At 43.2% G+C, this 15,907-nt stretch overlaps 2 protein-coding genes and 1 pseudogene across 3 annotated transcripts; all 3 read left to right on the forward strand.

Annotated features, from left to right (window-relative positions):
- Positions 1-254: 254 nt before the first annotated feature.
- On the forward strand, positions 255-9,215 carry LOC121807133 (annotated as a pseudogene).
- A 908-nt stretch (positions 9,216-10,123) lies between these two features.
- On the forward strand, positions 10,124-13,122 carry LOC121807181 (ribosome biogenesis protein BRX1 homolog 1-like). Its single transcript, XM_042207388.1, has 8 exons — positions 10,124-10,449; positions 10,832-10,973; positions 11,055-11,133; positions 11,245-11,369; positions 11,708-11,809; positions 12,400-12,471; positions 12,548-12,646; positions 12,822-13,122. Exons 1-8 carry the CDS (start codon positions 10,253-10,255, stop codon positions 12,951-12,953), a joined length of 948 nt encoding a protein of 315 aa, XP_042063322.1. The 5' UTR covers positions 10,124-10,252; the 3' UTR covers positions 12,954-13,122.
- A 97-nt stretch (positions 13,123-13,219) lies between these two features.
- LOC121807180 lies at positions 13,220-15,907 on the forward strand. 2 transcript variants are annotated; one of them, XM_042207386.1, is made up of 3 exons: positions 13,220-14,483; positions 14,559-14,686; positions 15,150-15,907. In XM_042207386.1, the coding sequence occupies exons 1-3, from the start codon at positions 13,744-13,746 to the stop codon at positions 15,716-15,718; spliced, it is 1,437 nt and encodes a 478-aa protein (XP_042063320.1). In that variant the 5' UTR covers positions 13,220-13,743; the 3' UTR covers positions 15,719-15,907. The 2 variants fall into 2 exon arrangements, with proteins under 2 accessions (XP_042063320.1, XP_042063321.1); XM_042207387.1 differs by lacking the exon at positions 15,150-15,907 and adding an exon at positions 14,886-15,142.

Raw genomic sequence — 15,907 nt, forward strand, 5'->3', positions numbered from 1 at the left:
CCTTATTTTTTCTCAACTTTATACTTAATCACTAAATATACCTTGTTCTGTGTAGTGGATAGTACATAATAATTGAGCAAAAAAGAAGAAAAATAATAAGCCGCCAGCCCTGCCAAGTTGGGGTTGGAATCGAATAGGCTACTATTATACTAGTACTAGTATATAAAAGATAACATTCATATCTTATTTTTATAAAGTTAGTTAAATAGAACATTGGTATATGAGTAAAGACTGATATAGCAATCACATTCCAAATGGAGCTTCATACTGCAACAGTGGCTCTGTTTCTGCTGCTATGCTTTCTCTTGACTAATGCAGCTTCATCACATAAAAGATCCACCTACATTGTCCACATGGATAAACCCTCCATGCCCAAACCATCCTCCTCTCACCATTTCTGGTATTCCTCCCTTCTCAAATCCACCAATCCCAGTCTAAAGCTTCTATACATTTACGACCACGCTTTCCATGGATTCAGCGTCTCCATTTCCCAAACTGAACTCCAACCACTAAAGCACTCCCCAGGATTCGTGTCGGCTTACCCCGACTCCGATGTCACCCCGGACACCACCCACACCCCTGACTTCCTCTCCCTCAACTCAGCCTCCGGTCTCTGGCCGACTTCACACTACGGCAAAGACGTCATAATCGGAGTTATCGACTCCGGAATCTGGCCCGAGAGCCCCAGCTTCAGCGATCGTGGGATAACTACTCAAGTCCCTGCTAAATGGAAGGGAGTCTGTGACGGCGGCGTAGGATTCAATTCTTCGCTCTGCAACAGCAAAATCCTCGGAGCTAGATACTTCAATCAAGGCTGGAAAGTTTCGGGCACACTGCGAGGGACGACGACGGCCACGGCAGCCACGTCTCGTCCATTGCAGCCGGAAACTTCGTGGAGGGCGTCTCCTTCTTCGGGTATGCCCCCGGGACCACGAGAGGGATGGCGCCGCGGGCCAGGCTGGCCGTGTACAAGGCCATCTGGGGCGGCAGCAGCGTCTCCTCGGATGTACTCGCGGCGTTGGACCAGGCTGTGGCGGATGGAGTCGATATACTCTCGATTTCTTTGGGTGTTTTAGAAATTAATTTGTATGAGAGCCCTCTTTCAATAGCTAGCTTCGGAGCGAGAGAGAAGGGAATCGTGGTTTGTATATCGGCTGGAAATCGAGGCCCGGTGTTAAATGGCTAAGAAGAAGAAGGATTTTGGTAAAAGGCTTGATTATTTTCGTCAACAATATGACACCCTTATATAGGGCATTATAAAGCTTGTGCTACAAGTATTCTTGGGCACCAAGCTAATATATTCTTGGGCACCAAGCTCATGTATTTCTTAGCCTCCAAGCTAATGTATTTCTTAGCCTCCAAGCTAATACAAAGCTTATCCTACAAGCTTATACCTTTCTTTTTCTAACACTCCCCCTCAAATTGAGTAGTGGGATCCCCGATACTCAATTTGTCAAGAACTCCTTCAAGACTCCTTGAGCTAACTGCCTTGGTCAGTATATCTGCTAGTTGATCTTCATAACGTACAAAAGGGAATTCGACCACTCCTTCTTCAATTTTTTCCTTGATGAAGTGTCTATCCACCTCAACATGCTTTGTTCGGTCATGTTGGACTGGATTCTCTGAAATGCTTATGGCGGCTTTGTTGTCGCAGTATAACTGACTCTTACTTGGAATATAATCAATCTCTGTCATCAATTTCTTCAACCACATGATCTCGGTCAGACCACTCTTAATTCCTCTGAATTCTGCCTCTGCACTAGACAAGGCTACCACCTTCTGCTTCTTACTCTTCCACGTTACCAAGTTTCCTCCAACGAATGTAAAGTAGCCTGAAGTCGACCTTCTATCCACTGGATTACCTGCCCAATCTGCATCAGTATACCCATGGATGTCTAAGTCTCCATTTTTCTTAAACACTATTCCGTGTCCGACGGTTCCCTTCAAATATCGAACTATTCTTAGTGCAGCTTCTAAGTGTTCGGCCTGGGGTTGATGCATAAATTGACTTACAACCCCTACAGCATAAGCGATGTCAGGTCTAGTGTGAGATAAATAGATGAGTCTCCCAACTAGTCGCTGATATTGCCCTCGATCTGCGGCCTCAGCTCCATCTTGTATCTTCAAGCCATGGTTTTGTACAATTGGGGTCTCGGCTGGCTTACACTCTAGTAGGCCGGTCTCTGCTAAGATGTCCAAGATGTACTTCTTCTGTCTCAAGAATATCCCCCGTGGTGAGCGAAGGACTTCAATTCCCAAGAAGTACTTGAGATCACCTAAATCCTTCATCTCAAATTCTTTGAAAAGCTTCTCCTTCAAATTCTCAATTTCCTTTGCATCATCACCTGTAATAATCATGTCATCAACGTACACTATTAAACAGGTAGTCTTTCCCTCGTGTCTTTTCAGGAACAGTGTATGATCTGAATTGCTTTGCCTGTATCCATAGCTCTTCATTGCGTCTGCAAATCTACCAAACCAGACTCTCGGTGACTGCTTTAGCCCATACAGAGTCTTCCTCAATCGGCATCCTTCACCTGCCTTGAACTCATCAGAGAAGCCTGGTGGCGCCTCCATATATATTTCCTTTTTCAACTCCCCATGAAGAAAGGCGTTAGTGACGTCGAACTGGTACAGTGGCCAATCTCGATTGGCGGCAATGGAAAGTAGTACTCGGACTGTATCCATCTTAGCTACAGGAGAGAACGTTTCTGAGTAGTCTATTCCATAAGTCTGAGTGTACCCTTTAGCCACCAGTCGAGCTTTATACCGCTCGATACTTCCATCCGGTCTCCGCTTAATGGTGAACACCCATCTGCACCCAACTGGTTTCTTTCCTTCGGGGAGTATACACTTGTCTCAGGTGTGGTTACGCATTAAAGCATCTATCTCCTTTTTCATAGCTTCTCTCCAATGCTTGTTCCTCATCGCTTCATCGGCTGACTGTGGGATTTCCTCCTCGTCGTAGAGTGCTTCCTCGAACGCCTGAGCCATCTCAGTCAGGTGCCCTTTTGCCAAGTTAGCAATAGAGTATCTTGCCTTTCTGTTGATTCTTTCTGGACTGTACCTCTTTGGTGGTACTCCCCTGTTTGCCCTTGGAGGTAGTATATATCTCCCAGTGTCAGGATCGACTCCCTCAACTTCATCCATTTCAACTTCTTTAGGTTGATCACTATTCTCCCCCTGAGTCTCATCCACTACACTAGTTCCAGTAATCTCATTGACAGGGGCAAGAGTACTTACATTCGATATCAGGAGCGGAGAGTCACTACTAGGACTTGTGTCACCTGCCGCTTCAGTCTGCACCACGTCAGAGACTTGTCCAGCGGAGTTGCGTACTGCTTCCTCTGGTAGGTCCACTTCTGGTACACTTGGCATTGACACCCAGCTTAGTGGGTCACTATTAGGTGTCCTAATATCACCCTCCCCCTGACCGCTAAGGTGGGTATAGAAGTACTCTGATTCAAGAAAGTCACAATTCATGGTCGTGTACATACGATTAGATTTAGGATCAAAGCATCTATAACCCTTTTGGTTCACCCCGTAACCCACAAATACACATTTAATAGCGCATGGGGATAATTTTGTTCGTTCATGTTTTGGTATATGGACAAAGACGGAGCAGCCAAAGATCCGAGGTTTTAGGGAAAGATGTTGAGGAATGGTCGTGTATAGGGCTAGGGTATCGACTGGCGTTTGAAACTTTAGGATATGGGTAGGTAGCCGATTTAGAAGGTAAGCGGAAGTGGCGAGGGCTTCAGGCCAGAAGGTCTTTGGGACTTGTGATTCAATGAGTATGGCACGGGTCATTTCTAGTAGGATTCTGTTTTTCCTTTCGGCTACCCCATTTTGTTCTGGAGTGTGGGCACAGGTGGTTTGGTGTATCATTCCCTTTTCTAGGATGAACTGTTTCATTTTGGAATTGACAAACTCCCCCCATTATCAGATCGAAGGGTTTTGATGGGTTTTTGGTATTGTGTTTGGACAAGATTATAGAGTGGACAAAGTTTTCGAAAACTTCAGATTTATGCTTCATAAAGTATACCCAAGTCATACGGGTACAATCTTCAACAAAGATAAGAAAGTATCTAAAGCCTTGTCCCCCAACTACTGGTGCGGGCTCCCAAACATCAGAATGTATTAAATCAAAAATAGATTTAGTACGAGAATTACTCAACGGATAGGGGTTTCTATGGCTTTTAGCTAAAACACAAGTTTCACAATGCATGCTCGATTTTGAAGTGATATTAGGAAATAACATTTTTAAATAACCCGGAGAAGGATGTCCTAGGCGTCGGTGCCAAAGCCAAGCTTCCCTATCAGCAGACCCGTGAGTTAGCATGGCAGCTCCTTTTTGGGCTATCTCATCCACGTAGTACAGCCCGTTACTTTCAGTGCCACGTCCAATAATCTCTCCGGTCCTGATATCCTGCAGTAGACAGAAATTCGGTTGCATTAGCAGTGTGCAATTTAATTCCCGAGTCACATGACTGATTGACAGTAGTTTATGGGAAAGTGAGGGAACATGCAAACAATTAGATAATTCTAAAGTTGGAGAAATCTTCACAGTCCCTGCCCCCTTTACAACCGTAAAATCCCCACTAGCAGTCTGAATATGAGATAGGTGAGGCTTGTGAGTTTTAGAAATATCTGACTCATCATAAGTCATCGTGTCAGTGGCCCCGCAATCAAAAATCCACCTATTGATTTTTCCAATACCTGCAGACATAGCACATGCTGTCCCAAAATTTTCTAGGACTTGAAACCTATTTTTACATTCAATGGGGGTTGATTTATAGCTTTCGAGCATGTTGGGGTTTATTTTAGAATTTTGGAATTTTATTGGGGCCAAATCAAACATATTTTCATCATGAGGTATATTTTGTAAAGGTAAGGAAGGCCGAGGGTTAGGTTGCAAACCTAACCCTAATACCGCGTTACCTCCCGCCGTCTCCCTCATTTCCTCTTCGTCGGATTTGGTTCCTCCAGCGGCGAACTGCGCGATTCCGGCTGTTCTCGGTGGTGCGCCGATCAACTGCTCGTTACCCCGGGTATGAGTAGTCGTGTCACGGCTGCCCTCGGTGGCGGTGAGGGTTGTGATTCCTCCATCCGTTCCAACAGCCGCGGCGGCGTGGCCTTTGCTCCACGGTGGCCGAGTAGCCGCCGATTTGTGCTTGAACTCCCACCATTCCGGATACCCTACCAATTCAAAGCATTGCTCTCTTGTGTGCTTGCGTTTTCCACAATTGGTACAAACCAATTTGGATCTATCATCATCCGTTCTTCGCTCCTCGGATGTCCGTTGGTTCCATCCCCCATTTCCGCTACTGCCACCACGGGGTGGGGCGGTGGAGTGATTTGGCCTCCTCGCCGTGAATAGCCCTGCTCCGATTCCGTCTCCTGGGGGTTTTCCGTCTGTAGGACGGAGAATTTCCGATCGGGCATCTTCCCGCTTCGCTATGTTGTACGCTTGCTCGGCTGAGGGAAGTGGTTCCATTTTTAACACCTCTCTCTTTACGATTTCATACTTTTCATACTTTAAGAAACTGATACAGTCTGTTTTGTTCAGTTTCTTCATTGTGGATCTGTATATCATCTGGGCATTTCATCCGGTTGGGCCTCTTTTGGTCAATTGCTGTCCAGATCTCATTGAGATCGTTCCACACTTCCTCCAGTGTGGTGTTCCCCTGTTTTAGAGTGCTTGCCCTACGGTGTAGATCGTATATCTGTAACGAATCTCCACCGCTTTTGTATGTTACGGCCAGGCTGTCCCATATGTGCTTCGCCGTCGGTTGTTGAGCCACTCGGCTGACCAATTTGGTCTCGATATTTTGAACTAGCCACGTAAATACACAATGGTCGGCTTCCTGCCATTGTGTAAACGTTGGATTTGTTCTTGCTGGTAGGGATGGGACTCCAGTGATGTGAGATACCATCCCCCTTCCGCTAATCGCATTGTGCATCAGGATGGACCATACCGGATAGTTCTCTCCGTTGAGTTTAAACCCTACTGTCAAGGGTTGAGAATCGGTCTTGTATATTGGTTTTTCTGGTTTGTCGGGATTTTCTGGTGGTTGGTTTTGCATGAGGCTTTTTCGCATGAAATTTGAAAAGAGACGTGCAAACTCATCCGCTTCGGATGAGTTCGGGTCGCCGGTGATCACCTTTTCAGTTTCTGACATTTCTGCCTTTTACAGGTTCTTGGCCAAGAGGTTGGGAGAGGTTTAAGAGCGATGATGAGATTGATTCTGAGCTCCAAGAATCGTTGCTGGCTCTGATGCCATGTTAAATGGCTAAGAAGAAGAAGGATTTTGGTAAAAGGCTTGATTATTTTCGTCAACAATATGACACCCTTATATAGGGCATTATAAAGCTTGTGCTACAAGTATTCTTGGGCACTAAGCTAATATATTCTTGGGCACCAAGCTCATGTATTTCTTAGCCTCCAAGCTAATGTATTTCTTAGCCTCCAAGCTAATACAAAGCTTATCCTACAAGCTTATACCTTTCTTTTTCTAACACCCGGGTTCTCGGACGATCCGATCGGGGAATCCCCTGGGCGGTGATCGTCGCATCAGGAACCGTTGATCGTTGGTTCGCTGGGAATTTGACTTTAGGAAATGGGAAAACAATCACCGATGGACCACATTCCCGGCTAGGGCGATTGTCCGGAACCTGACTCTCGTCTACAACCAGAGCTAATCCGGTTGCACTGCCGCTGAGCTAGCGGAGGCGCCGGAAAATAGCATCATTGTCTGTAATATCACCACCGGAGACTTATCCGATTCCAATGTGAAAGCGGTTATAGTGATAACCGAAGAGACCTCCATTTTCCGATTCAACGCGTTTCCTCACCCTGGAGTCGTGATCACGGCAGCACAAGGACGTCAAGTGGCGGATTACGCGCTGAGCAGCGACAACCCGACAGCGAGCATCAATTTCAAACAAACGATTCTTGGGAAAGAGCCGAGAGCCGCACCAGCTCTCTCAAGCGACTCGTCGAGAGGCCCGGGGCTAAACTACGAGGGCATCCTGAAGCCCGACTTGATGGCGCCGGGAGTATTGATCTTAGCAGCCTTTCGTCCTCAGCTCATGGCCGCAAGTATCGGTAGAAATATCGACCTCGCAACTGACTACAACCTCCTGGCGGGCACGTCAATGGCGTGCCCACATATCTCAGGGGTCGCGGCGCTTCTCAAAGCCGCGCACCCTGAGTGGAGCCCCGCAATGATACAATCCGCTATGATGACCACCGCCAATCCTCTGGATAACGCCAACCAACCCATTCGGGCACATGATGGCTCAGTCGCCACACCGTTTGGTATCGGGTCGGGTCATGTTTGTTCGGATCGTCGACTGCAACATTAGTTTGATATTGTCCACTTTGGGTCAAGCCCGCACGGATTTGTTTTTGGGTCACTCCCAAAAGGCCTCAAACTAATTGGGGTTGGACTGGACAAGAATTATATACACCTTCCAACTTCTCTCACTCATCCGATGTGGGATAGGTTTGTATTCCAACAAACCTCCCCTGGACAAGAATTATATACACCTTCCAACTTCTCTCACTCATCCGATGTGGGATAGGAATTATATACCCCTTCCAACTTCTCTCACTCATCCGATGTGGGATAGGTTTGTAACCCAACAAACCTCCCCTCAAACCGAGACCACATCGGGAACGCAGTCGACACAAACATGGGTCGTTCCAACCCTGGCCCCTGGGTCATCCTGGGCCCGACTCTAACCCGAGTCCTTCAGGGCCCGACCCTAACCGGGGCTCATCCAGGCACAACCCATAGCCACCTGGGCTCTGATACCACTTGTTAGGATCGTCGACTGCAACATTAGTTTGATATTGTCCGCTTTGGGTCAAGCCCACACGGATTTGTTTTTGGGTCACTCCCAAAAGGCCTCAAACTAATTGGGGTTGGACAGGAATTATATACACCTTCCAACTTCTCTCACTCATCCGATGTGGGATAGGTTTGTATCCCAACAATGTTGACCCGAACAGAGCGCTTGACCCGGGCCTTGTTTATGACGCTTCCTTGCAAGACCTTGTGAATCTAGTTTGTTCCATGAACTTCACTCGCAACCAAACTCAAACGATCATAAGGTCGAGCTACAATTGTTCGAATCCGTCCTCGGACCTCAATTATCCGTCGTTCGTGGCTTTGATTCGTGCAGCTGACAAACACAGATTTTGCATGTTTTTAAGGACTAGATTTGACTTGTTTTAAATGTCAATCATGCAAATTATGTTCTTAAATTGCATATGTTATACATTTGGTATTTTTGACGTGTTTGTTGATAAATGATAGAAAAAGATAGAAAAAGGTGAAAAAAAGCCAAAGTGCAGCAGCCTCTGTTCGAGCCCATTCTGGAAGCGATTTTGAAGTCCAATCAGTGCTTACTATATGTCATTCTCTTCGTCTTCGAAAGAGCTTCGCGTGGATATCTCGCATGTCTCAATCGGAGTTCTGTGGAGAAAGTTATGACAATTCTACGAACATTGCGCAGTGCAGTCAAAGCTGGCGGGAATTTAGGCGGAAATTCACGGAAGAAAAGAAATTATTATATTGTGAAGCCAAATCTCTCCTATTTCTTGTAGGGCACGAAATTTATCAAAAATAAACCTTTTTCCAGCCTATAAATACCTCTAAACCTAATTCACAATCTTCATCTCAGAGCCTCCAATCCTTCTCACTCTCTACACTTCTTCCATTCCATATTCCACCCTTAAATTCATCCATCTTCCATTGGAGCGGAGCTCTGCAGATCCAGGCAAGAAAAGACTGAAGATTGAAGATTCAACCTTGGGTTTATCAATTTCTTTCATGTCTTATACTTTAATTTTTGTTTTTACTACTTGTCTATGAGTAGTTAAACATCATTTCAATTGAAAGGTTTCAGCAGCGGAGATCAGGAGGACGTTAACTCGGAGGTTCCGTCGAAGCGTGACTAATGTAGGCGATGCCGCCACGTATAGAGTTATGGTGGAGGCGCCGGTGAACACAACAGTCGTAGTTCGGCCTCAAACTCTGGTTTTTAAGAAGAAATACGAGATCAAGAGCTATTCTCTCACGATTCGATACAACGCTGACATAAGGATTCAACATAGGGAAGGTGCAGTGATTTGGATCGACCAAGCAGGCAAGTACCGAGTGAGAAGTCCGATTATGGTCGCTGCCGCCGCCGACAACTTCGAATAATGTCACAATAGTTACAAGTCCAATCAGAGCGTCCACTATAATGTGGACGCGGCTATAGCCGCGTTTGGGGCGGAAGCGGGGCGGCTTATAGTGGGAAGGGTGTCCGCCGCGGGGGTGGACGCGGCGGGTGGGGGGAGGGGCGGCGGACGCGCGATCGCCGACTCCGGGGCGAGGACGCGGCTGAGGGTGGCTGGAGAGAGAAGGAGTGGGGCTATAGCCGCGGCTGACGCGGCGGCGCAGCGGTTCGATTCGGGGGCGGCGGTGGGAGGGGGCTGTCCGCCCCCTATAGTGGACACTCTCATGGTCTATTTTAATCGGCAATGATGTTATAAGATTTTAAAATAATTCAGAGGAAGATAAAGTAAAATATTCCCAAAAAAGAAAGCTTTGTATCTAATTTTCTCATGCACGAGAAATTCCAGTGAATATCGGTCTTTCTGTTTTTTTAGAGTTAAATAGTTTTCTTTTAAATTATAACTCACATATACTCCCTCGATCCCGTGAACGTCTGCGAATATGAGTCTCATTTTTCCATTTAAGTCCACCGTAAATAGAAGTCTGAGTCATTTTCATTATAAATGGTAATACAGTTTCACATTCCACTAACTCATTCCATTTACATTTCATTTAAAACTAATATATAATACATATTTCACTAATTTTTTCTATCACTTTTCTTACCATTTATTAAAACTCTTATTTGTTCATATTTTTTCAAATTCATATCGCCAAAATGATACTCGTAATAGCTAGTGAAAGGAGTACATCATTAATTGATGAGAAAACTTCTTACCAAAGAAAATTGCATTTCATTCTGTGCAAAACTAATTTGGGCCAATTTTATACTAATAATTTGTAGCCCATCAAAGAGCCCAAACCAGACGTAAACTCGCATCGCTCAAATTGACAAAATCCCTCTTTCCAACAGGGTTTAGGGTTTAACCTCAGCTGCATTCACCTCCTTCAATCTCTAGCCGTTTTGGCATCTGAAATTTCACAATATTTGTGCTTTGTTCTCAGAGTTCAATTGAGCCGGAATGGCGAAGAAGCGAAAGCACAGCGAAACCAAGGCGGCAGAGAATGAGAACAAGGAAGAAACCACGCCGGAACGGCCGAAAAGAACTCTTTTTGGATTTAAAACCAGTCCTGAAGATGTAAAGGAGAATGATTCTACCCCTTTTTTCCGGAACAAAGAGAAAGTTTTGGTTACTTGTTCTCGCCGCATTAGTTTCAGGTTTAGTTCCTATAATTATATGCAGTATTTGATGATTTGAGCTTGTTAGACCTGCATGAGTTGCCACCATTTTTCTCTTTTTGATTACTCTTTTTATTGGAAATTTTGAATGTGTGGTTTTAGGTATAGACAGTTATTCAGCTGACCATTATTATATTTCTATTTTATTACTCTTTATTTGTTGGATTGTTGGATGGGTTATTTTAGGTATTGGAATTTATTCAGGTGGCCAGTTGAACCTGTGTCATGTTAGCATTTGATTACTGTTTTTAATGGAAATGTTGAGTGAGGGATTTTAGGCATTGGCGTTTATACAGTTGCTCGGTGTTATGTTTATATTGGATTACTCTTTTTATTGGATTAGTTGATTGTGTGATTTTAGGTATCGGCACTTGATGTTGAACTTGGTCGATTTATTGCCTCATTGTAAGAAAGATAATAAGGTCGAGTCCAAGGGGAGCAAAGGCACAGATCTGAATGAGCTTGTCGAGCTCAGGAGTTGCTCGTCATGCTTGTTTTTTGAGGTAATAGTTTCACAACTTATCTTGAGATAGTGTTGATAGAATCATCAATGGTTATGTAACAGTAATGCTTGCTCTCTGCAGTGCAGGAAAGGTAAAGATCTCTACTTATGGATGGCTAAGTGCCCCAATGGTCCCTCTGTCAAGTTTTTGGTTAATGCAGGTATGGCCAGCTATAGTTGTTATGATTTTTAGGACCCTCCCAATGCCCCATAATCCTTTACTCTGCCTTTTAGATTGGTTACAATTATGTTTATTGTGTCTATGTCTGAAGTGCACACAATGGAGGAACTGAAACTTACTGGAAATCATCTCAAGGGTTCGTGTCCTATCCTTACTTTTTCGGCCAACTTCGATAAAAGCCCTCATTGGAAGCTTTTAAAGGAGATGATCACTCAGGTAGGTCTTCGTAGAAGCAAGAACTTGTTTATGCATGAATTTTTTCATTTTCTTTTTAATCGATAATGTAGAATTATACATGGTATCAGAAAACTAGCTTATCTAATCTTGGTTGGTATTTTTCAAATTGTTAAGAAAATAGTCTAATTACACAATGTATACTCATTACTTTAAGGAGCTTTGAATTTTCTACCACTAGAGTTTCCGTGAAATGTCATAATTGAAACATCTTGCCTATTCCATGTGTTTATTGCTTTTTGCCCTCATGAGTGTCTTACCATCTTTATATATTGATTTATGGTTTCAAATTTCTGTATTTTTTTTCTTTTGTTATTCAGATATTTGCCACGCCAAAGGATCATAGGAAATCTAAACCATACCATGACCATGTATATGTCTTCTCAATTGCCGATGACCACATATGGTTCCGTAATTACCAGGTCTGTCATGTTTCTTTAAGTTAAATAATTGGATTTTGATAATATCAAGATGCTGAGCATAGAGCACTGAAGAGGCTAGCTGTGACTAGCTACAACTATGTTAGTGCATCAAATATACTCGGTTGTTAGTCTTTCTCCATGAGAGGAATTTATCTTAGAATCAATGTTATCAAATAGCGGATATGGCGGCGCCATGGCGCTATGGCATGGTGTTCAGTGGTGGAAACGCCATAGCACCATGTCGCTGACATAGCACTGCCATATCCGACATTTGACAACATTGCGTGTGTACTGCATTTAGGAATAGGGCATTATGCAAGAAACATGGTTGTTAGAGTGGTATATTATGCTTTATTAATTGTTTAAAGTGTTTTAGATGTTATATTTTTAATATTTTTTATTTTTTGAATTATATATAAATATATAAGTATTATTTTATTTATTTAATTTTTGACCGCCATATCCGCCATACTAATACGCCATATCCCATACTAATACGCCATATCCCTGTGGCGGTTTTTAGGCAAACCGCCATAAGCCGCCATACGAGATTGATAACATTGCTTAGAATATTCATTTTCGTGAAGCAGATATCAACCGACCATACTGGTACAGCACAAAAGTTAGACCGTGGAGACTTGGAAAATATGACGTTGATTGAGGTTTGTGAAGATACACCACATCTATACACCTAATGTTTGCATTCAAAATGTTTGTGTTAACATATTTCTTGTGCAGGTTGGTCCAAGGTTCTGCTTAAACCCAATCAAGCTTTTTAGTGGGAGCTTTGGCGGCCCAACATTGTACGAGAATCCTTTCTACGTTTCACCCAACACGGTTAGTTCTCGTAGTATTTCTTCATGGTTCTGCTACAATTCCAAGTTTTATTTTGTTTTCCCTCTTGATATGTTGCTAAAGGGAAAAAATGTATGCATGGATGGTAAAATGTTGAATAAAAATAAATCTGTCGAATGAAACCTTATAATTTATCTTTTCCCTATACTGTCACCAGATACGCTCTATGGAGAAAAGGCAGAAGGCTGGGAAATATGCAAAGAAGGTTAAAGCCAAGACCAGAAAGAAGATGCATGAGCTGGAAAATCCCCTCGAAGTTGATGAGTTTGCTGATATGTGGAAGGAGTAAGGGTATAATATAACTTTGACATGTCTTTTTATTTGCTTCCTATTGTGAAAATGGCGTTTGATTATCTAGTTGTTTTTTAGTTGCAATGATCATCGAATCATCATGTTCAAATATGTATCCTGTCTTGAATTGTTTTTTATTCATATAACTGTATTTGTTCTGTGCTCAACCATCTTCCTGCACATACATGGAAACCAAAGACTTTTCCCACCCTGCTTGGAGATTTTTGAAGATAATATATCTCATTCATATACTTATATTCATTTGATCATCGAATCATCATGTTCAAATAAGTAAAAAGATTGTTGCATTTTATATAAGTTATACCCATACCTTTATAGCTAATCAAAACAATTTCTTTTCAATATTAATTCGTTGCCCACATTTGATTTTTTTTAATTGGGGGTTGAAACTCTAGATCTCCACTAAAGTACTATGGTAAATTAATCGAACTAAATGGCATAATTGGTAAATTATAAAAAATAGTTAAAGCCATGAAGGCGATAATTATATATATTCTTAGACAAGAATTTCTTTTGGATATATTCTTCGGTCACATGTGAGCTTTATAATATTCTAGCTTGTGGAGTTAATTCGAACATATATTGCCACTTTGGTGTAAAGGCAAAGATTAGTAGTATAAAATAAAGTGCTGGTAAGTGAACTTATAAACAAGGAAAGTATCAAGTAGCATACTAATCACACTTGAACTTGATGCAATATATATAGAGGTCGAACTCTTAATTCATCAAATCAAATCACATAGGCATTGTTTGTTAAGAGAGAAAATATGAGTGAGAATGAGTTTATTCTTCTTGATCATCCCATCCATAAACATCCACTCTATCTTACCAAATTTGATGGCACTGGAAGAAACCAATGTGAAGGCTGCCTGAGGTGCTTCTTCTACGGCGAGGCGATCTACGTATGCACTCACCACTGCAGCTACCCACTCTTACACGAAGCATGCGCAGAAATGCCGCGAGAGATCACTCTCTCCTTGCACCCTCAACACACCCTCATCCAAAAGCAAAGCTATTATATTTGCGCAGTCTGTGACTCTGGGATCAACTTTGGCTACTGCTGCAGTATTAGCTCTTGCAGATTCGATATCCACCCAGTTTGCACGAGGAGCATCGAAGTGATGGGTGCAAGTGAGCGCAGCTGCATCAAACACCCGAGCCATCCCCACCATGAGCTTACACTGCTGTGGAGGCCTGGTCACGCTGCTTGGATAAGGTGCGATGCTTGTGGAATCATTCACCGAGGGAGCTCCTACCTCTGCATCCTTTGTCAATACTCCATCAATGAGACCTACGCAGCTTTACCTACCACCCTCGACCGCCACCACCTCCACGACCACCAGCTCTCCCTTGCTTATGGCCTCCCACTTGAATACATCGAGTACCATTTGGAGGAGTGTCAAGTGTGTTACAAGGAGTTGCTACCTAAATACTGGGTCTATCATTGTGGTCTTTGCAAATATGTTGCCCATATCGATTGCGCCCTCTCAACATCTGCCCTCATGATGTAAGTATAACATCCTCCATTCTCCAACACTTGAGTACAATTATCTAATTTCAAGTTATTTGTTTTTTTTTCTAGGAGCTATACTGATGTCGATACGAATGTTGTCGCGTTTCCTATAAATGACGCATCGGAAGAGATCATTGGACCTTTCATTGCTAAATTAGGAATACCGGCCATCTCTCATGATAATGAGATCGTTAAAGGTAAATACAAACTCCATAATCCCGACCACCAGTTACGTTTAATCTCACCATCACTGCATGATCAAGAAGAAAACGATAATAGTGATGATGATGATGATGATGTTGATCTTAACTGTGGCTTAAAATCAAAATTAGTATGCGATGGATGCACCGGATCAATATCATCATCAAATAACTACATAAGTTGTGGTGAATGCAGTTACTTTCTCCACTTAAGTTGCTTCCAGTTACCGGTAGAGCTCCCCTCTCATCCATTCCACCAAGAACCTCCTCATCACATCTTAACCCTTCAAACTCCCCCCAAACTCGACTCTGTTTTTTTGCAACATTTGTCGGTTTAACACAAATGGGCTCTTTTATGGTTGCACAAAGTGCAAATTCAAAGTGGATATAAAGTGTGTTTCTCTGCCCGATACCATAAAACACGAAGCTCACCCACGCCATCACCTGAAGCTGCAAACAGAAAAGATGACGAGATTTGGTTACATCCGCCCCTGCAGCGCATGTGATTGGACTACATGGGAACGAGTCTGCTACAAATGTGATGTCTGCCATATCATGTTTCACGCTGAGTGCGCACTGCTGCCGAAACAAGTGAGTAACCGTAGATGGGATAAGCACCTGTTGCTGCTAACGTACAATGCTAGCGCCAACCATCCAAGTAAATTCTACTGCGAAGTCTGCGAAAAAAATATGAATCCAAAGTGGTGGATGTATCACTGCAGAGAATGCGATGTTTCCATCCATACAAAATGCTTGCCCACAACGTCGGGGGACTATCAGAACGTCAAGTTTGGGCAGCGATATGATTTAGGGGAACTTCACCAGCACCCTGTCGTGCATCAGCTAACCAATAGGTTGCGTTGCAACGTCTGTTGTAAAAGGAAGGTTTATGGTACCCTTGGATTTCAGTGTGCTTCAGACAAATGTGACTTCTTCATGTGTTTAAAATGGTGGTGTGGAGGAAGACACACAGATAACATACGTGCTATTGAAGGAAGAAACAGTGTGGAGTGTTCCATAGAGGAGTAATCGCTGGCAAATAACTATGGACTACTGTTTTCTTTGTCTGTGATGCATCCATCTTTGTCTACTTAAATATTTGGTGTGTCATTTGAAGTTTCTGTTGCTGTAAAATAAAATACTATATTTGACGTAAATCTGAAAGCATTGTAATGAAAATTCTTAATGGCCCTTGAAAATCACTTGGCCTGGCCTGCA

This window comes from Salvia splendens, chromosome 6 (assembly GCF_004379255.2).
Source record: "Salvia splendens isolate huo1 chromosome 6, SspV2, whole genome shotgun sequence".
Taxonomy (NCBI): domain Eukaryota; kingdom Viridiplantae; phylum Streptophyta; class Magnoliopsida; order Lamiales; family Lamiaceae; genus Salvia; species Salvia splendens.

What these genes read in the sequence shown, in the direction of transcription:
- LOC121807181 (XM_042207388.1), top strand. Translation starts at nt 10,253, where the DNA reads ATGGCGAAGAAGCGAAAGCACAGCGAAACCAAGGCGGCAGAGAATGAG. An exon ending in CGTCATGCTTGTTTTTTGAG is followed by an intron (nt 10,974 to 11,054) that starts GTAATAGTTTCA and finishes TGCTCTCTGCAG; the next exon opens with TGCAGGAAAGGTAAAGATCT. An exon ending in TAAAGGAGATGATCACTCAG is followed by an intron (nt 11,370 to 11,707) that starts GTAGGTCTTCGT and finishes TTTGTTATTCAG; the next exon opens with ATATTTGCCACGCCAAAGGA.
- LOC121807180 (XM_042207386.1), top strand. Translation starts at nt 13,744, where the DNA reads ATGAGTGAGAATGAGTTTATTCTTCTTGATCATCCCATCCATAAACAT. An exon ending in TCAACATCTGCCCTCATGAT is followed by an intron (nt 14,484 to 14,558) that starts GTAAGTATAACA and finishes TTTTTTTTCTAG; the next exon opens with GAGCTATACTGATGTCGATA. An exon ending in TGATAATGAGATCGTTAAAG is followed by an intron (nt 14,687 to 15,149) that starts GTAAATACAAAC and finishes AGCTGCAAACAG; the next exon opens with AAAAGATGACGAGATTTGGT.